General features: G+C 41.0%; 1 protein-coding gene across 3 annotated transcripts in view; it reads left to right on the top strand.

Moving 5' to 3' along the window:
- The window catches only part of LOC103463997 (pre-B-cell leukemia transcription factor 1), a 74,107-nt gene extending 54,384 nt beyond the window's left edge, over window positions 1-19,723 (top strand). Inside the window, exons 3-9 of one of the 3 annotated variants that reach the window (XM_008407790.2) lie at window positions 1,025-1,269; window positions 3,335-3,525; window positions 6,556-6,691; window positions 9,730-9,778; window positions 13,195-13,307; window positions 15,744-15,833; window positions 18,800-19,723. In XM_008407790.2, the coding sequence (XP_008406012.1) occupies window positions 1,025-1,269; window positions 3,335-3,525; window positions 6,556-6,691; window positions 9,730-9,778; window positions 13,195-13,307; window positions 15,744-15,833; window positions 18,800-18,892 (917 nt within the window). In that variant the 3' untranslated portion in view covers window positions 18,893-19,723. Of the gene's footprint in view, window positions 1-1,024; window positions 1,270-3,334; window positions 3,526-6,555; window positions 6,692-9,729; window positions 9,890-13,194; window positions 13,308-15,743; window positions 15,834-18,799 lie in introns of all 3 variants that reach the window. The other 2 variants (XM_008407789.2, XM_008407791.2) reach the window with 2 other exon arrangements.
- The last annotated feature ends 7,771 nt before the right edge of the window (window positions 19,724-27,494 follow it).

Below are 27,494 nucleotides of genomic sequence, written 5' to 3'. Positions count from 1 at the left end.
GATGGATGGATGGATGGATGGATGGATGGATGGATGGATGGATGGATGGATGGATGGATGGATGGATGGATGGATGGATGGATGGATGATCTTTGAGAATGTGTTCTAGCATTCTTATGCTATTTCCTTCATATTATTCAAAAATGGTCTCAAAACAACAATAACATAGTTGATTGCGATAGGTTCTTAACCTTTTTTGAGGTACCGAACCCCCCAGTTTCATATGCGCATTCACCGGACCCTTCTTATCCCCCCTCCCCGGCAAACACACAAAATACTTTGCGGTATTCTGATGTGGTAATGTAATTATATTAGTTGTGTTACCACCCTCACGCCACTAGAGGCAGTAGCAACCCCGAAAAGATGCAACTAAGGAGCAGATTTAGACTATAGAATTTGGTAAAAACAGTGAGTTTTGCTAAAGTAATTAAAGACACAAGCTCAAATCCATGCTGAGAGTGGAGCTCCTTCAATCAGTGCTCCTCCGCAGCACTGATTAGCTAAGCAATGTAACGTGATCCTCTGATTGGCTAAGCAATGTAAGTGATCCTCTGATTGGCTAAGCAATGTAACGTGATCCTCTGATTGGCTAAGCAATGTAACGTGATCCTCTGCAGCAAGTGATGGCAAAGCGGGGCGTCATCACGACTTTACACAAGTGTTTTGTTACCTCTGCGGCAGAGGCTCCGCTGAACTCCTGAGACCAACTCACCGAACTCCTGGGGTTCGATCGAACCCAGGTTAAGAACCACTGCGATAACTTCTGTGACAGTTTATCATCCAGCAAAATTTGTTATCATGTCAGGCCTTTTACTTACCTGGTGATGAAGGATTCAGTTTATACTGAAGCTACTTCCTTCTCCCTCTGCTTGAGATTACCTTTCCCTCCCTCTGCTTGCTAAACCCATGCTTGTGTGTCAGGCGTGCAACAGTTCTAAGACGCTGACAGCTTGTAACTGTGCATCGCCCCAGTTGCAGGTGTGACCTTTTAAAACTGACCTCTGACCTCCCCTTGTCACCACAGTGCTCAGCATCCGCGGCGCCCAGGAGGAGGAGCCTCCGGACCCCCAGCTCATGCGCCTGGACAACATGCTGCTGGCGGAGGGCGTGTCGGGGCCAGAGAAAGGCGGGGGCTCGGCAGCGGCGGCGGCGGCGGCAGCCGCCTCGGGAGGGGTGGGGGCCGACAACTCAGCCGAGCACTCGGACTACAGGGCCAAGCTGTCCCAGATCAGACAGATCTACCACACAGAGCTGGAGAAGTATGAACAGGTGAGGACAGCAGAACCAGCTGCACGTCTAGTTATAGATATTAAAGGGGGCAGTATTGTTTAAAAGCAACTTTTTTGAGCTTTATATCATGTTGTAATGTTACTCCCTCATCAAAAACAATAACAACAAAAATTAATTCTAATTCTAATTCATGCATGTTTGAGAAATCCTTTAATCTCCGATGGTAACCACTCAGCTGTGCAAAACATATGGTTGGACCTAGAGCCGAAGTTTCCGAGCTTCACAGATCACTGCTTCCCCAGAACTCCCCTGCTCAACCCCTTCAGACTAGCCATCAACAATTAGCAAACACCTGGTGGAACGGACACCTGGTTCAACGGCCCGTCAGCTGAGCTCAGTATATAACCTACTTCTCAGTGCAATGTACGTAAAAACGTTGTTAAAGGGTTAATAGAGGAGCAATGTGGTGCTGACTTTCTGAAAGAAAGTTGAGGAGGAATGGCCTAAACTGACAGTGTTATTGATAAAAACAACATAGAGGATTTGGTAAAATGTCAGGAAGTAAGTTATTATTGAAGAACAAAATATAAAAGTTTGTCAAAATGCCATGTGGAGGATTCAGTAAACAGGTGAAGGAAGGTTCTATAGGAAGATGGGACCTAAGTCCAATTTTTGGGGCCAAATGCAAAAAGCTCTGCTTGGTGAAAAACTAAAAATGCACATCATCCTGAAGACATGATCTCTGCTGAAATGTGGTTGTGTTCCTCACACCATCCACATCATGCTTTGGGGATGCTTTTCCGCAACATAGATGAGGAAATTTGATATGGTAGGATGAATCATACTGAGGCTACCTTCACACAGCAGTAAAATACCACCCACATTAGATTTTTTAAATGTTTTTAATCTTTTTTTAGCCAAAAAAAACCCTCTGGTCTGTGCCACTTCCTCAAGTGGAAAAAATTGAATACGATTGTTTTTCAGAGTGTCTGCAGTCAGAACGGTCATGTCACATTTAATCAGAGTGAAGCTGAATGAAACAGCATGCCACACTTTTCAGATTTTGTTTTTAAAACACATTTTTAAAATTCTCTTTCAATTCAAACTTCTGAAAATAATCAGATTCTCTTAATTGTGTGACTGTAAAAGGGACGTTACAACAGATGCACGCCCCACTTTTCAGCTTCATATTTCTAAAACATTTTGAAAGCGGTCTATCATTTTCTACTAACTTTATAAATCTACAATAATTTTACATCTCGATAAAACCCATCTGCATCTGTACATGTGAAAATATGAAAGAAGGTCAAACTGTTCATGGCTCTTTCAGGCCATTTTCTAATCTATCTTGTCGGTTCCAAACCATCATGAAGCCAGCTGGATATTTTTGGGTTCTAAGCCTGAAACATCAGAAAGAATCTATATCAGTTCAGCGCTGATATGAATTGAATCGCTCTTTTCTATTTGTTTATTCTTTGTGGAATAAAGTGACAAGCCTCACACACTCACTGTGTTTTCTTTAATGTACAGTACATCAGCTGTCAGGGAGGAATTCACTTCTGATGCCTCCCATCCCAGATTAGTCCATCATATGCAGCGCATCGTGTCGCTGTGTGCATTCCTCTCGCCGCCTTCACATCCGCCGCATCGGCGACAACAGCGTCGCTTTTGGCCCAGATAGACAGACACAGACAGAGCCTGACACAGCTAAATCCAGGGAGGGATGGGGATGAGAAGCAGGAGAAGGAAGAGGAGACACTGAGAGCGGAATATTGCAGCACATTCACGCCCGGCGACACACCAGAGACCCAACCAAACGCCAACTCCCAGGGTTAGCCGCGCCGTTAGTGTGTGTTGTCTGAGAGTGAGCAGCTGTCACCAGTTTCTCTCACTCACAATTTCTGTTAAATATGAAACATATAAGTGCTTATCTTCCATCCGGGGGTTTTGAGAACTCTCCACCTCACAGATACAGGCGACTCTTCTCCGCGCAACAGATGTGGCACAGCCTTGTTGATAAATGGAGGTTCTCTCCATCTGCAGCTGTGTGTGAGCGGGCGGAGGCTGGCTGCTCTCTGACTGACCGCTGCTGCCTTCTCCACAGGCCTGTAACGAGTTCACCACCCACGTCATGAACCTGCTGCGGGAGCAGTCGCGCACACGGCCCATTTCACCCAAAGAGATCGAGCGCATGGTGAGCATCATCCACCGCAAGTTCAGCTCCATCCAGATGCAGCTCAAGCAGAGCACGTGCGAAGCCGTCATGATCCTGCGCTCCCGCTTCCTCGATGCCAGGTGTGTGTGTGTGTGGGTGTGTGTGTGTGTGTGTGTGTGCGTGTGTGTGTGTGTGTATTTTCTATCTGTGTGCACATTTGTGTTGCTCTGTGCTCTACACGGGCCTTAAATTCACGTATCTTAAATTAAGACCTTAAAATGTCTTAAACTTAGTAGAAATTCAGGTCATGTGTGGTAGGCAGTTCAAGCAACATCTTGAATATTGAACATCTTTCTGCTACAAAATAAGGTTTTTGTAAGGTTTTTCTTTGTGTTTTAATATCTCGTTTGTGAGTTGTCTGAAGTTTTATATCTTTCTTTTGAATAAAGCAAACACAAACTTGTGTGTAAGAAGCCTGAGCAAAACAGTTCAAACATTTCTACTTTCCATTTCTACTCTAAAACATAAACATGACAGAATTTTTTATGTAAAAAAAGATAAGAAAGTAAAGGAGGAAAGAAGTAAAGAAGAAAACATTCAAACTATTTGGACTATTTAAACTATTTCTTTTTCTCAGGGTAATATTCCCATCTTACAGTTAGTCTGTTAGTCTGAATGGTCGTTTATTTCATGAACGACCAATAAAGGGTCATTTTCATGAACAGTCCCATCTCCATCTAAAGATATCACATAACAAACACAATTGATTTTTAACCAGTTTTCTGTGATTACATATATAGTCTCAAGTGTATTTGCAAATTCGTTGTGAGGGAATGCAATATGTTTGCGAGGTAACGCAATAGAAAAAATTCCCCCCATGTCCACTAGGGGGCTCTGTATAATCTAATATTCAATGTAGTTTAGACTTTTCTGTTGGGTAGCAGATTGAGTCTCACACAAACATCTTCATTGCGTTCTGTGGCTCGAGGCTGTCGAAGCTACCGCTAACTAGCTGCTAACTGTTCTAGCCTACTAGCTTTTTGCGTTTGTCATGGATAAGTGTAAATTTATCACCGCTGGACGATATTCATCTTTGCCACTCAATCACTTCTGTTGCTAACCCGTACAACGTTACATTAATTCTGTGCAATAAAGCGTGGCACCACAACGATATACGATATGGAACTTTTCTTTATACATTTCTGTTGTGAAACAGGCCTTACATTTTATTACATCTGTCTTAAAGACTCTTAAATTTGAGTTGGTGAAACCTGCAGAAACCCTGTCGGCATAACGACAGCACAAATATGCATATAAAGAACTGACATTTGGAGCTTGGTTCTGTAGTTTTTCTTTGCTGCGTACCACACAAGGCGGGCTGGTTTGCATGTTTGGATGCTGTTTGGAGTAGAACACCCAGCAAAGTCGGCCAATAAGTGCTCCCCGTGTACTCGGCAACACTAACAGTTTCCCTGTTTTAATGTAATCGCTTGTTCTCTTTGATGCGTGTTTTGGATTTGCATAAATTTCTCCAAGGATAAATCCCACTCAAAGCCTGGGTTGGAGGCATAACATTTAAATGAGGCGTGTGCGCCCGTATAAAGCTTCCCTATCTATTCTCTTGCAAATTAACGTGACGGTGCCGCCGCCACAGCAGCAGCAGCAGCAGCAGCAGCAAAGAGGGGAATAGGATGGGAAAAGAGCAAAAGCTTTTACTGGTTGAGAGGCACTAGCATGCTCTGCACCTCTGATTAATCTACTGGCTGCTGGAGCCCATGCTGTGCACATTTACATATTTTTCTTGCGAGCTGTTGGAGCGGGGGACACAGGTTTTAGCACAAATCTCCTCAGCCAGCCGGCACATGCAAAGAGGTTTTGAAGAGTTCCCTTTCAGCTTATGTAAAGCCCTGGTGGGATGTGGCGCCGCCAGACGTGACCTGATAGGTGCAGAAGATGGAGGGGTCAGCCAGCTCTAAAGCTCCGCTCGGCTCCGTCTGCTTAAAGGTGTGCTGGCAGATAAATATGTTGGTGTTCATGTCGGATCAGTCCAGCCTGCGTCTCTGCTGTCAAACACCGTGGCTTCCTAGAGTCCTGCTTCCAATACGCTTCCAACAAAGCTCATGTAGGGTTTCATTTACTGAGGTATTATTATCAATTACATGCAGCATTCCATAAAACAAAATCTTATTTAAAGAAGAGTCTATAAAATGTAGCAGCAAAATCCTGAAATCTGATCTGACGACCTAATTCTGAAAGAGTTTTGACTTTAACCTGAAAACAGTAGCAGTTAAAACAGACAAGTTGCAATTTGAATGTTATGCTTAAATATACATTATTGAATCAAATTATTGTGTCTTATTTATAGGTATAGGTATATTATTTAATAAGTCTGGGGTCGAGAGTCATGTGCTTTATTTTTATTCAGTTTGATATACTTTTACTAAACAGACTGTAGTGAATATTAAGATTTATTTTACTGATACTTTTTTGCTAACACGATAAATCATAAAAATAAACCACAAAAAGTCTTGATAAAATTTTAAGTCCATATCAACTTAGTAATTTAATTTCTGTATTTGGTGACTTTTAAGACAAAAAAATGGAACTGGCAGGACAGATTTTTTTAACCTGCGATCACTTCACCGCTAAAGTATGACGAGGCTCTTTTTGAAAATAACAACCTTTAAACATGTAGACACATTTCTGTATTAAAATGTTTATTATTGGCCTGGTGTAGTATTGTAATTTTAAATATCATGTTTTCATTAGCTGGAAGCAGAAAATCAACATACTTACCAAAAATGAAGTCTTGAAAGCATCATTTTGAGTGGAATTAATTTATGTAATCTGTTTCACTTATTGAATTAAGTTCCTGATGTGAAGCCATCAGAATGGCAACAGAATCAAGGTGCCACAGGTCAAAGTGTCAGACAGATTGAAATGGTTTAGTGGGACATCAAGATAGTTGTGCAGAAATGAGTGTTTCCAAACAACGCGACTAACAGTCAGATATGTTAAAGGAGAGTTTTTCCTCTCCACTGTCACTACGTGCATGCTCAGTGTGAGGGAATGCTGCAGAGCCAATGACTGGATGCAACCTGGTGGGTCAGATCATATTTCACACTGATGCTGTCCAACACGCTAAAACCGACCTGTTGCTCTCCTTGCAGGCGGAAAAGACGAAACTTCAACAAGCAGGCAACAGAGATCCTGAACGAGTATTTCTACTCACACCTCAGCAACCCCTACCCCAGCGAGGAGGCCAAAGAGGAGCTGGCTAAGAAGTGTGCCATCACAGTGGCCCAGGTACGAGCAGATCAGTGGCACCCCTCACCCCCCTCTGTGGGACAAGGATCGTTTTAACTGAAGATGCTGTCAGCGTCCGGACCACTTACCTAATACAAGGTTCACAGGCTGTTATGGATACAGACGGCTCTTCTGTTCTTGTAGCTGTTCTATTCATTAAAACAGATATGGTGTAAATATGCCTTATCATCATTTTTACAGTTTTAAAAAAAACTGTAAAAGCTCATTCTGAGGTATGACAAGCTTCCTGTAGTAGAAACGCAAACTGCACATCTAAATGCCCATGTGAGTTTTAGATTGAAGTTGTATCCTTTGTCAGTCCCTGATCTAGGATCAGGAAGTTGAGATGGTAAATATTAATACAAATTCGTTGATCATTCATAAATTTTGTGCAAACTTGCAATTTTGCTGGTCATCGCTACTTTCCTGTATCCTGACCAATCATCTTAATATTTTCTGAAATTCCTTCTTTTCTGACCAATCACTGCAACTCACGTGAATTTTGACCAATCCCCTTCTAATTTAGCTTCCTGTGACACGTCATCTCTTGAAAGCAGAACCTACGAGATGAAAGCATGTGTGATACTAAACATTAAGGAAACATTTGAATTTTTTAAATTAAAACCATTTCAATATAATCTTTAGGATTTGCTGTTTACTGTGTAAAGAGTTCATGTTAACTTGAATGATCAATTCTTCTTTTGCACTTTGACAACTGAAACTGAAATGTCCAGAAGGTACGTGAAAATGTTGCTTCCACTTTAAATAGTAAATATTATTTAACTATTACTAAGTTGAAATTCTGTGTTTGTGTTTTGGGAAGGCAATGTGCAGCAATTTCAACATTTTGTAAATGTAAATTGTAAAAATGTGCAGCTTTGACTGCAGCTTTTTGAAAAAGATGCTGGAAAATTAGTCATTTTAAACCACAACAATCACAAAAACACACCACAACATTCTGGAGGAATTGCTCAGTGCAGTATAATTCAGATATGGGGAATCTGAACCACTGTCATCTACAGAGATTTACTAACAATGGAGTTACAGCTCAAATCACACCTTGCTAAAGTATCACATCTTTACACTTTATTATGTTTTGTCTCACCCAACTGTGATGTACAATTAAAGAAAAAAATATTTTCAAACTTAAATCAATTAACTTTATTTACCAAGTCAACTTTCTTGCCAAACAGGACATTTTACACAAACACACAATAGATATAAATATTAAAAGTCACTCATTGTGCAATACTTTAAAATAATAAAAAACACAAGAGCAACAAAATAAAAGCACATTGTAGCCTCATGAAGACAAGGTAAAAAAAATTACAGGGATAAGAAAAGCAAGGTTAAACTATGCTAAATTTAATTTTGGAAACTTATGACCACAGGAACCAAACTTGTTTTATAGAACTTAGTTTTACTGTGTGTTTGTATAAAAAGTTGCTCTTATCCAGGTGTTTATATCAATATCCATTGATGTTATGACCAAGAAACAGTATTTACTGATATTGTATATTCATTTTATTTTATATATATATATAAAATATATATCATTACCCATTCAACACCTTGAAAAAGATGTTGAATGTAGACACATTTCTACATTGTCTCTACAGTGCTGACTTCACCACTGCTTCTCTGTTTCAGTTAAAATCCCACAATCATTTGCTTCATTACCATCCTTGTCACATGACCAGACTTCTTCCGTCCCCCTTCTGAAACAAATGGCAACAAGATGGAAACAAATATTGGTTGCTAATATTGCTCCAGTTTGATTATGTTTTAAAAATGACTATCATCTAATATTTATTTGTGTTGATATATTATGCATCCCTAAATAATGCACAATATTATTGTTAACATGAATTAACATGAATTAACATGAAAACGTTGAAGGGATATGAATACCTTCACAAGACATTGTAACTGGACTTCTTCTTGAACGAAGCAATAACGATAGTAGCTACAAAATCACCAGCATCCTGGAAACGGCACAGGTCCACTCTCCAACATGTGGTTGAGAGAATCACATGGGATTTAGGATGAGTCTTTTAATTAGGAGCTAAAGTAGCTGCTCCATTCTTCAGATCCAGTCATCACTGCACAATTCCAACTAAAACTTGACAGAAATTGCCACTAGCTATGCAAGGCAGCATGTGCTTTTCTAAAGCTGATGAGTGTAAGATAGAAACCTGAGCTTAAATAGTGAATATTTAATACTTGTATGAATCCAGTCCCATGTTGACCTACTGTAACTGTTATAGGAACTCATCACACGACTAAAGACATCTGAATTGTGCCAAAGTTTGTGGCATCACACAATTGTAAAGTATTTAAAAATCCTGTTCATGTTTTTTTCTGTTGTTGTTATTTGTGTCATCTCTACACTTCAGCAACTCCACTTGTTTCAATCCTGTGAGAATTGATAATAAGGAAAACAATGACAACGCCAAGGTAAACAGCAGTTTGTGTTGTGAATCCATCATGTGGGAATGGATTGTTTTCTCAGTTGCTTTCATTAATTTCTACCAAATGATCTAAGGATGCAGCTGGGCTCGACGGTGGAAGCTGCTCGGTCGCTCGGTGATTTGTGGAGTTTCAGTTTCTTGGCTATAACAAAGGAGAATGTTTACCTACTCTGTCTATTAGAAACTTTGGAGGATTGATTTGGTTTTCATTTTAATGTTGTTTATCATTAGGGCTGGGATTACCCCCCTGGCTTCATCTGGGAGTCCATTAGCCGTAATGGGTGTTAGCGGAAGTTGACTGATTGGTGCTTGCGTGACTTCTGATGATAGCTGCAGTCATGGTGACATAATGAGACTGTTATTGGCAATCATTCCATTCTGGCACTAATGCAGATTCACAGCACCAGTCTGTGCAGCCCGCACTCCTGACAGTGGCTCTCTGCAGTGTTCCACATGCCATTAAAGGCCATTCAAGCTAAACACTATTCTTTAAAGAGGCTCTGTGTGGCTACGTGTCTGGAGAAGTAAACTTTCTTCTCTTTTTTTTTCTCGTTCCTGTCCGCTCAGGTTTCCAACTGGTTTGGGAATAAAAGAATCAGATACAAGAAAAACATTGGTAAGTTCCAAGAAGAAGCCAACATGTATGCTGCAAGAACTGCCGTGAATGCGGCTAATGCATCCTCACATGGAAGCCAAGCAAATTCACCCTCCACTCCAAACTCTGCAGGTGAGACAGGAAGTCCCTGGCTCTGCTGGGGTTAGACATATACTTCCTCTCTGTCCATCAGTGTAACACATTTAAGACTTTTATTAGTGCTGATGCTGTAACGCTCCTTTGTAAAGGACTAAATAGGCCACTATTCTACATAAATTATGCCCATCACATAATTATGCACTGTTATTTCCATAAATAGACTCAATGTTTATACTCAGCAAGTATTATTAGTGCCTACATCTGCTTAGTATGGCTCTGAGCGATGTGGAAAAGAGCTGTTAGAGTTTGAGCAACCTGAGCCCTCATGCAGTCTCCATGTCCTTACTGTCCTTTCTACTTGCTCTCAATTAACCCTGTGTGCCCCCATCACTGTGTTAAATGATTTCTAATGGCATTCGAAAGATACGTCTGGTAGTACAAATGACCAAAATCTCTGATATATGGACAAAATGTGTCGGCACCCCTGGTAATAATGTTTAGCAACCCTTATAAATGATTTGACCTTTTATTGCAGTAGCACAAACTCACCTTATACTGAAGTACAGTCATAAGAAATATTTGTTTTTAAAAGGACAGCGTTAGGTAATTATGTTACCTTCAGTTGTTATAAAGAGGCTTAAATATGACTTAAAAGAAATCTGACTTAATAATTTAACACCTTAAAATTGGGCTTCTGCCTCTTTAAGAAGCTCCTGCTCTTTTTGAAGCGCCGCCTTTAAGAAGTCATCATAACATTGCTGCTAACCCTTTAACAATGTTTTACTGGTGTTTCACTGAGAGGTGGCTCCTATAATGAGCTCAGTAGTTCCACCAGGTGTTTTCTAATTGCTGCTGGCTAGTCTGAAGGAACTGAGTGGAGAGTCTTGGGGGAGGACTGCTCTTTGAGGCAGAATTTCGGAAACTGCAGCGCTGAGGAGGAGCTGCATCTCCAACAGGCGATTTATGCAGATGAATGGTTGCCATGGAGACTAAAGGATTTCTCACACATGCATTAAAGAATCAAGGCAACACTCCGGGTATAATGTAATTATAGCATGATGCAAAGTTCAAAAAAGTTGATTTTACATAATACTGTCCCTTTAATAAAATCACGCTTACCACAATACTTGGAACCTCGGCTTTTTTATACATTTGTACAAAAATCAAAATGACAACTCTAGGTGTTAGAGGTGTTAGGTCCTTAAAGATTTTGGAGTGTAAAGGAAGGGATCTTTGAATGTCTTTGCATATCTTCAGAAGATCTGGGGTGTCCAAAGTGTGGCCCCGAGGGCCATTTTCAAAGATGGCCCCTGGAATGAGTTTTTGTGCCTCACAGTGCATTTCAACAAAGTCAAAATAAATTCATGAGTATTTCAAAGAGTTCATGATGCCACGCACTCATACAAAGCTCCCAGGGCCTTGAAAAGAGACTAACCCACAGCATGACAGATTCTCCATCGTGCTTCACAGTGGGGACGAGCTACTTATTCATCCCTTTTCTCCAGCCAAATGAAGTTGGAGTGTTTGTTGCTTAAAATCCAGATCATACTCTCATCGAAAACACAGAAAACACCACATGTTGATATCTGTCATGGTAGAACAGAAAATATTTTATTCTTTTCTTGCATCAATACCAAACATCTAGTCGGTGTGTAAACGGTATTGTAATGGTTGCTATGGAGATTTAGTGAAAACAAGATGCAGTTTTCTAACAGTGAGGCTTTTTTTTTACTTTGCTTTCCATCTGGAATATACATTAGCCCCCGTGTAAGAACCTAATGTAAGTGGCTAATGGCTGATTTAGTCATACTATGAATAAAAAGCCACAGATTGCTAAATAGAAGTTGGAGAAGCTGATTGCCTCATCAAAAACTCCATTTTAAGAATGGCTCTGTTACATTTACTTTAAAGGAAATGTATGAGTGTAATGACTGTATCAGTAATGACACCAGTAATATTGATAAAAATCAATGAATTCTCAACATGGGATTTTTTCCCCCACTGTTTAAATTTGCCTAAGTTCCATAAAAACTTTTCATTGCTGAATTATACTACTGCAATAAAAGATGAATTTGTGTTCAGATTTTTAACGTCTTTATTGGAGGTCCATACAAATGTATATGACTATACTTAATCATATAGCAGATAAGAAAAAATAAATAAAAAGTGGCCACCATGAGCCAGCCTGGAACTGAGAGGTGCTTCCATGTTTCCTATGGAGTATCACCAGATTGGGTTCATATCAATATCATTTCACCTTCCTCTCTACTCGTTTACACAAGTGAAAAATGATTGTCCCCTTCTTCATATGTCCATGAAGCCACATTTAGTTCACACAAAATTAAACAAATGTGACTGGCCACGGCAACACCAGGAACGATTCTCAGTGGGAGCCTTTCGAGTTACAGATTCCGAAAGTTTAGAAGCTTTGTAAATGATGTTAAAACACACAAAAAAGAAAAAAAAATGAAGAAGATGTGGCCATTTGAATGTTGGCGCTCATTCACAAGAGATCAGTGAGAAAACAAGTGTTAAAGTTTCAGAACACTGTCCAAAGACCTGCTTATATTTGGAAACAAGCCTAATTCAAACAACGTTTGCCATTTTAAAACCTCCGAAATTGCTATTTAAAGCATGGCAGGGTTTTTTATGACTTCAACTACAGGGTCTACATAAAAAAAATACTATTTCCTCAGAAGTTGGTAGTTTTTATGTTTATTCTCCATTTCTGCTCTGGAGACTGATTCCTGGTTTTGCTTTGGTGCATTAGCATTGCTAAGTTGGAACATAGCAATGCTAATATCTATGTGGATCTGTTCCTATGACAGAATGTGATCATTTTAAGAATGGTATGAAAAAAGAAATACTGGACTTAATTTTTTAAGGCTTTTCTGAAGATGTTTAACTGGTGTACTTTATGACGAGTGAAAAGTGGTTTCCTAGCTCAGCCTAGCATAAACAGGGAGCTTTTCTATATAAGTGACAGAAGCCTGCTTTCACTCATATACTGTGGATCAAATGTTACAAAAAAGTGTTTGTTTGTGGTGTTAGAAGACTCTGTCAGTGAGTCAGTGATAATCACAGCTGAAGAGAGCATTTTCCTGTTCTATTTCCTGTTTGCCTAACAAACAGCCTGCTCCCTCTGTGTGTAACGTTAACGTTAAAGCCTAGACTCTGTCCCTGTGGATATTTCTCCTGGCTCAGCTGCTCTGATGTCAGCCAGCTGCTGCTGCTTCTGCTGCTGCTGCTGCTCACTAACCTGTGCATGCTGCCTGAATGGCTCGTCTTGCTTCTCCTGCTGGCTCTCTGTGATTCCACTGCTCCCTCTCTCCTTCCAGGTTCTGCTGGCTCTTTTAACATGTCAAACTCCGGTGACTTGTTCATGAGCGTGCAGTCTCTCAATGGGGACTCGTACCAAGGGGCTCAGGTGGGAGCCAACGTGCAGTCGCAGGTAGGGCCCAGTGCTGGACAAGAGATAGGTTCCTCCACTGCTTTCATTAGAACATACATTACCTTACTGGTCCTCTGCCTGCAGTTATAACGTATAACGCAGTTAGTCCCCACTAAATCTATTAAATATATTAACTCCAAGCTGTGAATAAATGATTAGATTATTAGGGTTTGCTTTGGGGTTAAGGTGCAAGATGAATAAAACATGTTTGAAATGTTCTTTGAACTGAAAAATGTTCAAAGAACTATCAGGGTTGATAGTGACCTGTGGTTATTGTGTTGGTCATTACATATTCTTTATTTGATTGATTGATTTTATTTCAATGTTACAGTGCATATTAATGAACAATTAATGTTGTGGTAAATATGCCGGGTATAGCAGAAAGCTACCTTCCATCCGTGGTCCCATAAAACATACAACACAAAATACAAACATTCATACAATTATATATATATAATTAAGAAATAAAGTAAAAGCTAATAAAAGCTACATGTAGTCGGGAAAACCTATTGTCAAAATACTATGAAGTTATGTTTTTTCTGCCACAGAAATAATAACTAAATCACATACCAAAGGATCTAGATGTTCTGAGTATTTTCACATTATTAACTTGAACCTTTTGGAAATATTTTCTGTTTCACCACAAACTTCAATGTATTTTATTGGAAGATAAAAAGATTCTAAGTTTAATTATTGTTACAAATAAAAATCTGTAAAGTGTGAAGTGCATTTGTGTTAATCATCCCCTGAGCTGAAACCTTGTAGAGCCACCTCTCACTCAGTCTGCTGGTGTGTAGCTATAAATGCTCCGTTCTGCCTCTAGGTGGCGCTCCAGCCCAGTTTCTGGTCTTTTGCAGCCTTCATATCCAGCATTGCTTTGCATTTAGCTCCATCTATCCTCCCATCAACTTTGTCCTACTGATGGAATCCCCACAACATGATGCTTCCACTACCATGTCTCACAATCTGGACGGTCTTTACAGGATCATGTGTGGTGTTAGTTTTCCTCTGTTCCAGTTCACTTTCAATCTTGACCTCGTTTTCCCAGAGAACCTTCTTCCACATGTGTCCTGTGTCCCTTATAGGACCACACGATTTAATGAAAATATTACCGTGTCGATAATATTGGTAAATATTGCAATAACAATATCTGGTTCGATATACTAGTACTTTCCTGTCTGACCTTTAGCATTTTTGGCAATGTTATTCATGTCCGGTGTGAGCTTTTGCTGCTGAGAGACTCTGAACAACTGATGTAATATTACATCAGAATGAAAAATACCACCTTCACATATAGTAGCCACTTCCCTCCAAACAGTCCTCTGCAATATCAATATTGCACCTGCTGGTATTGCGATGGCGATATCTTTGTGATATCGGGCCTATATGACTTGTGACGTCTTAGTGGGGATGCACCGATTGCAGTTTTCTGGCTGATCACTAATCTTTAAAAAGCCTGACCTTCTGATTCTGATTTTGACTGAAATGGTGTTTGTGACTGAAATGTCACTAAACATAGAAACAAAGTCACTAAGTTGGAAACAGTGGGGTGACTGTTGTTAAACGGGTCTGTCTGTCAGTCAGTCGTCTCTCATAGCAGAGCAACAGTGACAGTTGCTGCATTTCCATTTCAAATGTGAGCAAAATTTTGTCATTCTGCTAATGTTGAAAGAACACTTTGCAATTACTGTGTTTCCATTAAATAAGAAACACAATCGAAATCCCACATGAATAAGTTTGTTCACAATTAGTCATTAAAAAAAACATGCAGCTGGTCGAAAAAAAAAACCTCATTGTAGCTCAAAAATGTTTTACGGAACAAGGTGAGTTTTTTCGACAAGCAAATTTATTTTTGTATTTCTAATTGCCGCAATTTCCTGCTAAATGGAAACGCAGCTAGTGACGGATTCTCCGACTTTCTTATGACTTCCTTTCAATAGTGACTTTCTTCTTGCTAGTCTGTCATAAAAACCAGATTTTGGAAATACCCTCCTGCCCCCTCTGCCAACTCCCTTGTGTTGCCTGTCAGTTCCTTATGGGTTTTATTTAGATGTATCAGAGTAAAGGGGCTTAATTGAAATGCACTCAACACTTCCAGAAGTTTCATTTGTAAAATTATAAATCCTTTTTCCTCCACATCTCAACAGATGCTCTGTTTTGTGTTGGTCTATCCAATAAAGGACTATTCCCAATTCACTGATTTCTCAAACAATCAGACAAAGAATTATATATTTTCATCAAGTAAATATTTCATCATGTATGTAAATATTTCAATTTTTTTGCTATCAGAAAGTGAGTTCTTGTCTTTGTTGAGCTGTGTTTGTCTGTTGTCTCCAAGGACAGAACCCTGTAGAGTTGCTGTCCCTCGCTCTGATCTCTGGTGATTTTTCGTGCTGACGCTGACCTTGCTCTGTCTGCTGTTTGGGGATGTTTCAGGTGGATACCCTTCGCCATGTTATCAGTCAGACAGGCGGATACAGTGAAGGACTCACAGCCAACCAGATGTACAGTCCGCAGGGCATCAACGTAAGCATCCTCTTCCCCTCTTCTCTCTCCGTGTCAATTATTCTGACGCCACGGGGCTCACAATGCCACTTAGTGGGACTTGTCTCAGCTCCACGGTAACCCATTTGATTGGCTGCATATCGCACTGGACACACACGCACGCACACACACACACACACACACACATATGCAGAGCCTGTCACATCCCATCAGACCTGTCCAGACACCTGCTGCCCTCCACCCCTGTCCAGGTGACACCTCTTTCCCTCCACCTGACCCGCTGTTAGCCGGAAGCTTCCGGTAAAAATAAAAGCTCTTTCTGTTGCTGCAGCGGCCTCCTCGTTCCCCACAGGGGTGTGTTTGGTCTTGTTTGTCTTATTTTGCAGCAGAGTCTGGGGTGTGGAAGTGGGGAGGGAGGGTGGGTGGGTGTTAGCTGGCGGCAGCAAAGAGTAGGAAAATTCACAGCGACAAGCCGTGTCGTAAAGGGGAAAATCGATAAGACAGACACAAGGAGAGCAGAGTGTGGGCCTGGGACAGCAATCCAAGCGCATTGCTCAGATCATGTTCCTGTCTCTTTAATGGCCCTGACAGCGAGCGGAGAGGACGAGGACGGTCACCGCCGCGCCTCGCCTCGCCTCCTCCGCTGTCGCCGTCCTGCCTCACTGGCCATATGATAATCAGACGAAATGTCTCCCACATAGAAAAACACGGACTGCGTATTCAAATAGGCTCCCCGGCTGCTGGGAGCGGCCGCCGCAGCCGGCTGCGCTAACCCTGAGAGGCCGCTAACGTATTCAGGGCCCGCTCCCTCCCAGTCCTTTGACCTCTAACATGCAGTTCTCCTTGGACGCCTGCTTGCTCTACCACATCTTCCACATCCTCACTGCCACACTACGCCGTGTTCTGCAGCGCTGCGGCCTGTAGAGAAGCCCCGCGATGCATAATGGAGGAGCAGGATATCTGTCAGCCAGGCTGTTGGTCTGTGATTTATGTAGCCATGGCTTTGGAAGTTAGAGGAGGGGGGTCTGCTGCTCTCATGCTTCTTCTTTACAACACTTCATTTTACCCTTTTTTATTCTGGTATGAAAGGCACATTTTTCTTTGGGTCTTTGAAACAAGTTTTGTTGTATTTTAGTTCCTTAATCAACCCAGAGTCCACCCCTTAGATAATTTGCTGCCTATTATTCTGTCTCTGCAGGTTTTCACAATTTCATGCAATATCAATAGATCCTCACATTTTTTCACATTAATTCAAAGCTGAGTTTATTTCAAATATTCTGGAAAAAAGTAGTCAAAAACATTGGATCTAAACAATGCTAACTCCCACCTGAAGGTGGCAGTATTTCTTACTTTTACTACACCGCTGCCACAGACTTACTTAATGTCATGTGGTCGTCTGTGATCAATATGGGGAGAAACAAAAATCAAACTATTAAAATTCTTTAAGGAATAAAAATGTTTTTCTCATGTCGTTGGAAAGGGTCTAATGAGGAACTGATTGCAAAAACAATCAGGAACTCCTATTGGGACTGATTAATAGAGTCAGCTTCACTTCATGGTTCTTGTGCCTCAGTTTCTCAAGGAAACTTATAGTTTACCTATTTTTAATTAAAAGATGCCTGATGTTTTCCTTACTGTGTAAAAGTCTTGAAATATTCATTTTAGTGGAGCAGATTTTCTGATTTGATCCGTTTCTGTCCAAACATCTGTTTGATTTGGTTCTGGTTCTGACAGTCCTGACAGTATAGTTGGTGTTTTTATGGATGCAGTTAAAGTAAGGTTGTGTGTCATCTTAAAAAAGTTATTAATAACTAGGGGTGCAGCCATAAAATTACCCTGGTTTGCTTAATTTTGGCTGGTATATGTTAAGCTGATCTCATGTACATCCATAACCTAGTGATTTTGCTGCCATATTTATTGTTTATTCAGATAAAACAAATCAGTGTCAGCCAAATTCTGAATCGGCAGGTGAGGGGTTTTTTAAAGATCATTGATCTGCCAGAAAACTTCAAGTTCCAGTTTTACTCATCTAGAATCTTTATATTTAATTTAATAATTTTAATCATCTAAACAATTAGTTTTCTCTGTGGAACAATGTTAGCTTCACTTAGAATTCCCTGTTATCTGTTAGATGTGTATCATCATCCTGTCGGAACGCCCACCTGTGCCCAAGTTTCAAAAGTCCAGCTGCTGATTTGAGATGAAGTTGAAGTTCATCTTTCCATCCACTCTGTGATGTGCAGCAGCAGCACTGGCTCCACATCTCTGCTCCTTCTCAGTCTGCGTTGATTTGAAACCTTCTGGCTCCTGACAGAAAACCAACATCCACCTTTTCTGCCAGCTACAGCTCTCAGAAATCCAGTCAGAATTATAGCAGAAGTTTGATGATAAAATTGACTTTTTTTGAGCTTCACATCATGTCGTAATGTTTTTCACTCATCAGAAACATAACTGGACTGTTGCCTTGATTCTTTCATGGAAGTTTGAGAAATCCTTTAATCTCCTCAGCAATCATTCAGCTGTGATAAACACCTGGGTGAACATAGCCCCGCCTTCAAGGTGCAGCTCCGCCTCAGAGCTGCAGTTTCCAAGTTCTTCATAGGAACTTTCTTTGTGATTTTTTTTATGTTTAAGGGTTATTAGAGGAGCCATGTTGTGATGACTTCCTGAAGGCAGAGTTTCAGAAAGAGCAGTAGTTTCTTAAAGAGACAGACAGTAATTTAACACTTTTCAAAGTGTTAAATTACAAAGTCAAATTTATTTTAAGTCATATTTCACTTAATAGAAATTCATAATGACTCAAAGTAACATGATATCTGATTGTGCTAAAAAAAAAACATAATATCAGTCTTTGAAAATCAGGTGGAAAGTGATGCTGAATGACATATCAATGGGACAGTATCATAATTTTGGCCCCATTTGTTGTTATTAAAGTTGCAGAATGAATTCTACCTGTAAAGTGACTGACTCTTTCGTCTGTGTGTCAGGCTAACGGAGGCTGGCCCGACGCTCCCACCCCCTCCTCAGTGACTTCCCCCACAGAAGGACCAGGAAGCGTTCACTCCGACACCTCCAACTGATCCTCCGCTCTCCGACTCCCACCCACCGCTCTCCTCCTCCCCTCCGCCCCCACCCATCCTGCAGGACTGGATGTGACTCGAGGCAGTCGGGGTCTGGGGACAATGCTTCCACCATTTTTGTAGTTTTTTTTTTTCCTCTTTCTGTCTGGACCTCCTCAGCAGCTTTGCAGAGAGAACTCACGTCTGGGCTTCACAGTTTGTATATTTTCCACTCGATGTCCAAGTTGCCTCTTTGTATTTCACTTTCTATCATGAACTCCTACTGTCCGCTCCCAGCCCGCCGAGTGGCCACATGAAACACACTCACGCTACCTCTGGTTTCAGCTCCAACACAGCAAGCGATTCAACTGCTCCCATTTAGCATTATCTTTCCCGCAGCCTGATTGTTTGTACGGATCCGTCGTGCCAAAGTTCAGCCCTGGAGGTGAATTTGGGTTCAGTTTTAATCTCGTTTACTAACATCCTGCAGAGATTCATCCCTCTGAGCTTTTCCACATGTTCTCTGCTTACAACCACAAACCTCACTGGGTTTTGATTGGATTTTATGTGATTGACAACAACAACAAAAAATGTGCACGAAAAGAAAGAGGATGAAAAATGTGGATATATGTTATACATAAAACTTCTAGAAACAAATGAAAATCTGATAAGTGCGTCATGAATTTACAATCTATTCAGCCTCCCATGTTTCAGCAGATCGGGGCTCAGCAGCCTTTATGACTTTAAGAGACATTTTTGTCTTCGGTACAACTGAACGATGAAGCTACACAACCCTTCAAAACAAAATTACCATGTTTTATCATACCTTTATTTATGATTTTATTTTTTAAATAAAAAAAACACTGCAACTTATTTGAAAATCATCAAATGGAAATTAATAATAAAAAAATGGATAGAACCTTCAAATTTTAGAAAAATTCTTAAAGGGGCAGTGTTGTGTAAAATCAAAGTTTTTTTAGATTTACATCATGTTATATTGTCATTAAAAACACACCTGGAGTGGTGCTTTGATTCTTTCATGCTTGTTTGGGAAATCCTTCAATCTCCATGGCAACCATTGAGCTGTTCAAAACACCCGGGTGGACCTAGCTCCGCCTTCGAAACACAGCTCCTCCTCAGAGCTGCAGTTTAAAAGCTACAGACCTTCTGGTACACTAAGCACAACTCATTGACTCATCTCCTCCAGACTAGCCAGCAGCATTTAGTGGACCTGAGTATTTGCCGAGCTTTTTATAGGACCTTCTATGCCAGGGGTGTCCAAAGTCGGTCCTCGAGGGCCGGCATGCTGCACGTTTCAGTTCTCTCCCTGGTGGAAGCAACAACCTTTTCAACATGTCAATGTTCCTCTTAGGGCTTCTAACGAGCCATCATTTGATCCAGGTGCGTTGAACCAGGGATAGAACTAAAATATGCAGGATGCCGGACCTTCGGGACCGACTTTGGACACCCCTGTTCTATGCTGTAAACGTGTTAATAGAAGAGCCATGTTGTGATCTTGTGTTGGTTTGTGGTTGTAAAATGACAAAATGTGAAAAAGTATGAATAATTTTGGAAAGCGCTGTTTGTTGAGTCATGTAGTGAAATAAAAAGTATTGAAGTACTTCTGTCTCTGCGATTAACGGACTGAAATGACACAAGTTCAGACAAATGTCCAGCCGCATGCATATATATAATGAATCCAGGAAATAAAAAGAATCAGAAACTACAGGGATGTTTCAGCAGGTCAATATGACATGAAGCACAACGCCATCTGCTGATTGGAGGATAGAAATAGGAGAGAATATAACGCTAGACATGGAAGCAAATCAGGCCAAAAACTGCTGGTAACCAAATCTGTTTTGCTGCATGTCCACACATGATCAGAGCTTCACCTGGAGTAAACACCGGACAGATTTTGTGCCAAATATTGAGCAAAAATAATTTTTTCCATACATAACCCGGTGAAAAATCAAAAGTTGGAAGAATCAGAAATATTTGGCACAGATAAGTTTCTTTTTTTCTCTTTGTTCGTAAAGAGACACAACATTTACCAACGTGCGACCTTTTATTGTACGTACGGAAACGTTTGTCATCTGAGCCGTACACGACTAGCCGATGAAAACATGAACACTACTTTGATACCAAAAACAATCGGATGAGCTTTAGCAGGACCAGTGAGGGAGGGTCCTGTGTTCAAAGCCAAATAGATGCAGTGTGAACACAGAGAACCCAGAACCAAACGCACGCCGCTCCCCTGCCTGCACTTCCTGATGAGATCTACGTCTCTTTGGTTTGTTTTGGTCTCAGCTGCGTCTGCTCTGTCTGTACGTCAATCAGCCCAACAGCGCTCTGTGTACAGTATGTAGATATGCACCTCTTTGGAAATGGATGGTTTTGTTCTGTTGTTATGCACTCAGACCACAGACTGACGCCTGCCGTCCTGACCTGCTTTTTAACTGACATCTTTGCTTTTTTTCTTTCTTTCTTTCTTTCTTTTTTTTTTAAACCCAATGGATCTTAAAATTTGGTCCTCAGAAGTCACAAAATGTTTTGATTTTATTCTTATTTTCTAAAGATGTGTTTGTATTTATTACACTTGTTTGAAATCGTGGATTTCAGAGCTCCAGCGGTGGAGTCTTCACACCAAACCAACTCATTGGGATGACTGTGACCCCCCCACCCCGACCCTCTCACCTACCGGATGGGGGGGGGGACAGAACCTGCCTCACTCATGTCTTCAGAAGGCATCGGACAGAACTGACAGCGCCGGCCATGCAAGGAAAACACAAGAACTGTTTTTTCTTCTCTTTTTTTTTCCCCAGGAAGGCGCAACACTTCTTTTCACATTTGCCTGTCAAATATTACCGAAGCTTCATGTGATGACGCTTTTTTTAGTTTTGGGATATGAAAGGAAAAAAAAAAAAAAAGAAGAAGACATGGGAGGAGAAAGGAACAATTTGTAAAACATGAAATGTTTTATTTGTTGCATGTCTTTTTGTTCTTCAATAAAATAACGTACTGCAGTGTTTTGGATGTTATACCGTCTTTTTTTTTTAATGAGGATTTCAGAGTGAAACCGTGGAACCTTTTTCTTGATGGGTTTTAACTTTTAAGATCTCTGATTATGTTAAAAAAAAAATAGAAAAAGCAAGTATCAAATGGAGAAATATTGTCTTTTTAATCACAAATCAAACCTGTTTGTTTGTCTGTGGAGAACATTAGCTGGAAGGTGAGGGGGGTTTTCTGCTCTTTATTTGTACTGGCAATGCGTACTCCAAATAAATCAGGGGGGTTTTGTTGTTGCTTACATTGACGTTTTGTCGTTTTTCATGTGTGGTTGGTACACTGTAAAAACTGCTGGGTTATATCTTTAATCCTATTTTTTTGTGTCGTGTCTGGGAGGGTGGCACTCAGGATTGCTTTGTTGCCACGTAGAAGCTCCAACAGATTTACTTTCACAAGTGGATATATATAAACAACTTAATGTGAAACTGCAATGGAGAGAGACAAGAACACACCTCAGAGGTCTGCTTCTACACCTGCAGGAAGAGAGAAAACAGAGAATCAAGAAATCACAGCAACAAACATGCTAGAACATCACTGAAAATCAAACAGTACTAATTAATGCAAGAAGTATCCAGTGGCAACAGCAGTTCAGTCTGTGTGTTCAGTGTGTCTAGACAAGCAATCGGATCATTTTTAATACATTTTTTAAAAACACAGCTAAAGACACTCGACACTCTGCCATCCTCTCTCAAGTGGCTTTTTAGACCTTTCACAAGAAAAACATGGGTAAAAATAAAGAAAAACTAGTTAATATTTTAAACTATAGATGTTATAGCAACAAATGCTCTTTTTAGCAGACTCATTTTATGGAATCATTTCTGTGAATTTCTACAGCAGAATGGTAGTAAAAGTGTCAGCAACATGTTTTAGATCGGTTCTTCATCATTTAAAAATTTTTTTAAAAAACATCCCATAGAAGAAAATTTATTAATTTGTTTTGCAAATATTTTCAATATTACAAACTCCAAAAATGTTAATAAAATTTTCTTTTTATTTAAAATAATCTATAATGTATTTAATTATCCATCCATTTTCTTACACCCTTGTCCCTCAGTGGGGTCAGGAGGGTTGCTGCTGCCTCTCCAGCTAACATTCCGGGCGAGAGGCGGGGTCACCCTGGACAGGTCGCCTGTCTGTCGCAGGGCAACACAGAGACACACAGAACAAACAACCATGCACACACACACACTCACACCTAGGGGCAATTTAGACAGACCAATTAACCTAACAGTCATGTTTTTGGACTGTGGGAGGAAACCGGAGTACCCAGAGAAAACCCACCATGCACAGGGAGAACATGCAAACTCCATGCAGAAAGACCGGAAAGACCGGGAATTGAACCCAGAACATTTTTGCTGCAAGGCAACAGCTCTACCAACTGCCCCACTGTGCAGCCCTAGTTAATTATTAAATACATTATTATTTCATAAATAAATAGTTAGAATATTCAGAAAGCTAAATATAAGACTCTGCCAGTCATAACTACTATTATCTGTGTTTAGTCATTTATTTAAAACCTAATAATGGAGACTTTAGCATTTCCATGTAAAATTCGCCCATAATGTTGATGAATATGTCAGAACTGGATTCTATTCATTTAACAGTGATTAATGTGAGGAAATAACTGTTAATCAATCTTATAATTTTGAAAACATTTACAAATAAATCTCTGACATTTTTTCTTCCATTATAGTGGCATGTAGCAAATAGAAATAATTGTGATAATTCTAACAGACCTAAAACAGAAGTTGTTCAGAATGTGGCAAAAAAAAGTATGCTTTTTTGTTGTTGATGTATTTAAACTTCTGGTATCAACTGTATGTTTACTGTATTCACCAGTACGGCGGAAAGAGTCAGGATGCTTAGCATGTAGTGAGAAACTTCAGTATGTCGTCATTTATACTTACAAGTTATGGCAGGTGTAAACATTATTCACTTAAATATGTAACTTTTATTTTTACATATTTGCTAACCTATCAACATGGCGTGACTTGTGACAGTATAAAATGTTACAGATAATCTGTGAAATGGAATCTTGACAAAAGTTCAGTCACCTGCCTCATCAACCAGCGCCTCCCTCTCTGCAACCTGGACCTATCAGCGCCGGTCCAAGCCTCGCTCCAGCCAATCATCGTTTGGGCTCCAGTTCAAAAGGACCTTCACCCATGGCCTCCTCTGCTCACCAGCTGCGATCGACCCACCTCCACCCCATCTCCACCTTCTGCTCCTGGCTGACCGCCACCACCAGTACAGGCCCCGGGGGTCTACATTCCTATGCTGCATCAGGAATGTTCATCGAGCTCATCGAAGTGCAGCTCGACGTCCCCGGCCAGGGCCTGAGCGCCAAAGGACTTTGTGTTTATTTTTATGTTCATTTTGTCATTAAACTCTTTTAATCGCTTTCTTTCTCCATCTGAGTCTCTCCAGATTGAAATGATTGATCTGCTCCACCCTCAGCCTCTACTGCCCTCTGGAGAAATACAACTCTGGTGATTGGTTGTCAGAAATAACCAATCAGAGTCAGGAAGAAGGTCTTAGCACTGTCACGCTTGTATGCACTGCTAATGTCAAATCTTTATTTCACCATTGTCACCACAGTCAGAACTTTAGCAGGTCAGGGGGAGAAACTACTCTCTGTTTATCTGTCTTAGCCAAGCTAACTAGCTTTAGCATTCATGACAGGCTGACCTGGAGAAGCTGTGGTGCAGCAAAGCGCAAGGACAGGTCTGAGTAGCATGAACGCAATTTAATTGACAGCGCTAAGACCCTCCTACTGGCTCTGATTGGTTGTTTCTGGCTGAGCGGTGTATTTCTGTAGGATTGGGAGGAGGAGGAGGAAGAAGAGGAGGAAGAGGATAAGCTCTTTTTATTCAAAGATTATCTGTCTTATACCATCACAATATAGTAACTGTTTTAACAAACTAATTTTTTTATAAAAGTTACATATCGGAGCTAAAATCCGTTTTCTGGGTCGAAGCCAGAACCCACCGGAAGTAGCCAAGTCAGACCTGTAAGCTACACACCAAGCAGCAAAATACCTACAGACTGTTGCATTGTGGGTTTTCTCCCACAAACTTGTGCGCCTCGGCGACGCCTCTCCTCCAGACTTTAGTAACAGGGTCAGAAGTCACTGTAGGACACGAGTTAACACATTGTGGGCCTGTCAGTCCAACACCTCTGGATAACTTTACACATCCGACTTCCAACTGCGCCATGACGCGGAGGCATTTCATCAGAACAGAGCGCTGCAGCCCGGCCCAACTGCCCAGGAGGGTRTGTGTGTGTGTGTGTGYGTGTGTGTGTGTGTGTGTGTGTGTGTGYGTGTGTGTGTGTGTGKGTGTGTGTGTGTGTGTGTGATGGGGGATATTTTCACAGTTCCCAGACTGAGTGAAAGCTGTGCAGCTCCTGGCCGACAGGCGCCCCTCCCCCTCCACCACCTTTCCCCACACCATGAACTCCCTCCGAGGCACAGCTAATGTGCATTCCCCAAGAGAGAGAGGCGGCATCCGCACTTATCTCTGTCCTCCAGATAAACCAGACAGGATGTCTGATTCTGAGCCTCCGATTCATCCCTCCTCTGGAAGGAGGAGAAGAAAAAAAAAACACAGAGTGGAAGAGGTTTAAACATCAAGTCAAACTGTGGATTAGGAAGAGGTTCCCGGGAGCGCTGGGAATCAGAGGCCGTGGGAGTGACATATGCAAACATGATCACATGTAATTACATGGATGGGCCTCCCAGTTTCCATCACACACCATTTTCTAGCCGCTGTTTGGAGCTGGAAGAGCTGGACGTGTTTAATTTATTCATGAGCTTCTGCAAAGCAAAAAGCCATTGTGAGGCTGATTCAGTTTCTGCGGCGAGAAAAAAGGTGCAAATCCTTTTCAGAGAACAATCGCTGGATGTTCTCTTTCATTCCTCGTCGCTTTAACAAACAAGCTGCAGCGTGACAAATGCTACACAGGTCTTTAACCATCATTACACACTTTACATGGCAACAAGATGCAAATCCAGCCAGCTGCAATAACTGGCCTGTTCCAGGGAGGGCTTCTTTTGAATTTAGAAAGAAACGCACACATAATGACTTCAAGGTGACACGCTAACAGGAATTGGATTTTTGTTCATTTTCTTTTCTACAGAGTGTTGGTAAAATAAAAGTTTCAAGTTTTGGGTGTTCTGGATGTAAATCTAAATTTATGGGTAGATTAAAAACTCAAAGAAAGCTCAATGCCATCAGCAAGAACCTCAGAGAAGCAAGACCTTGTTCTAACTGGGTCCAAAAGCCAAAGAGGAGATGTCTTCCTTTAAAACATGGGATGTAGGGACTGAAAAGTGACAAGAGAGCAAATATTTAAATGTGGTTGACTGGAGTATTGGAGAATGTTGCTCTCATTGTCTTCCATTCTGCTCGTGGTCAGTCCAATCGCTGATGTTAGAAAGTGAATCCACTGTGTCTCTCCCATGTAACGCCGTGTGGAATCTTGTGAAACACAAATGTTTGTGATTTGCTACTAGATTATAAAACGATCGGCCATTTGGAAAAGTGAGGGACAAATGTCTGTGCTAACCCGTCAGATGATTTTGGAAGGAAGCCCGACCCAAGTCACAGACGGTCATCCCTGATTCTGACCAAATGCATGTCAACTACAGAATTCAAGGTAAGCTACAAAAGAATCTCTAAAAAATATTATCTCTTAAGTTTTGTGGCATTGAGCAAATAGGTACAATTTGGGTAATTCTAATTCTTTAATTTCACAAGTTTTTTAAATTACCAGAACATATTAAATAGAAATCTGTTGGACTCTACTGGTAAAACTGAGCCAGGGTTAGTCATCTCAGTCTTCAGACCGAGATCCTACAGCAAACGTGTTGACTGAACTGAAAGGAAGAGAATATCTGTGAGGAACCAGGACTCAGAGATCCTCTCAGTGTCCACCAACCTGGTCAGAGTTACAGGAGAAGAAGTGTTGTCCTTTGGTAAAAGGTGATCAATGGTACAAAATGTCCAAGCAGCAGCGAAGGGAAATTAATCAGGAATAGAATGCAGTAAGAACTGGTGGGTGTGATCCAGCCAGCAGAAACAGCTCAGCCCTGGCACCGTTCACCAAGCTGCTGCCACCCACAGACATTCAATATGTTCCTCTGATCCCAACTTTTATATACAATAAATAAACAATGAAGAAGACGTTTGCAGGATGGCCCACATCACCAAATCCTCCCAGGCTGCCTGAAGTGCACAGGATTTGGAGGAGAATGTGGAGCCTGTCTGAGTCACTGCTGGCTGTGGGAGTTTTGGCCTGAAGCCTCCGTAACAAGTGGGACGTGGACCTTATCGTGTTCTCCGTTACAGGACAAGTGGAATTTTCTCCAGTCATGCCAGAGCGAGCTCTTATTGGAGGAAAGAACAAAGTTATCTCTGTGAAACATGAATGAGTAGCAAACAAAGACACACGATGCTGGAGTAACTGTCACATTCATTCTTTTACTACGGTGACATGGTTGGTTTAAATGTTTGTTCCTGTTTTTGATGGAACATGTTTGGTAGGAGGGATTGTTGTA

This window comes from Poecilia reticulata, linkage group LG4 (genome assembly GCF_000633615.1).
Source record: "Poecilia reticulata strain Guanapo linkage group LG4, Guppy_female_1.0+MT, whole genome shotgun sequence".
Lineage (NCBI taxonomy): Eukaryota > Metazoa > Chordata > Actinopteri > Cyprinodontiformes > Poeciliidae > Poecilia > Poecilia reticulata.
This window is presented reverse-complemented; position numbering and strand designations above follow the sequence as displayed.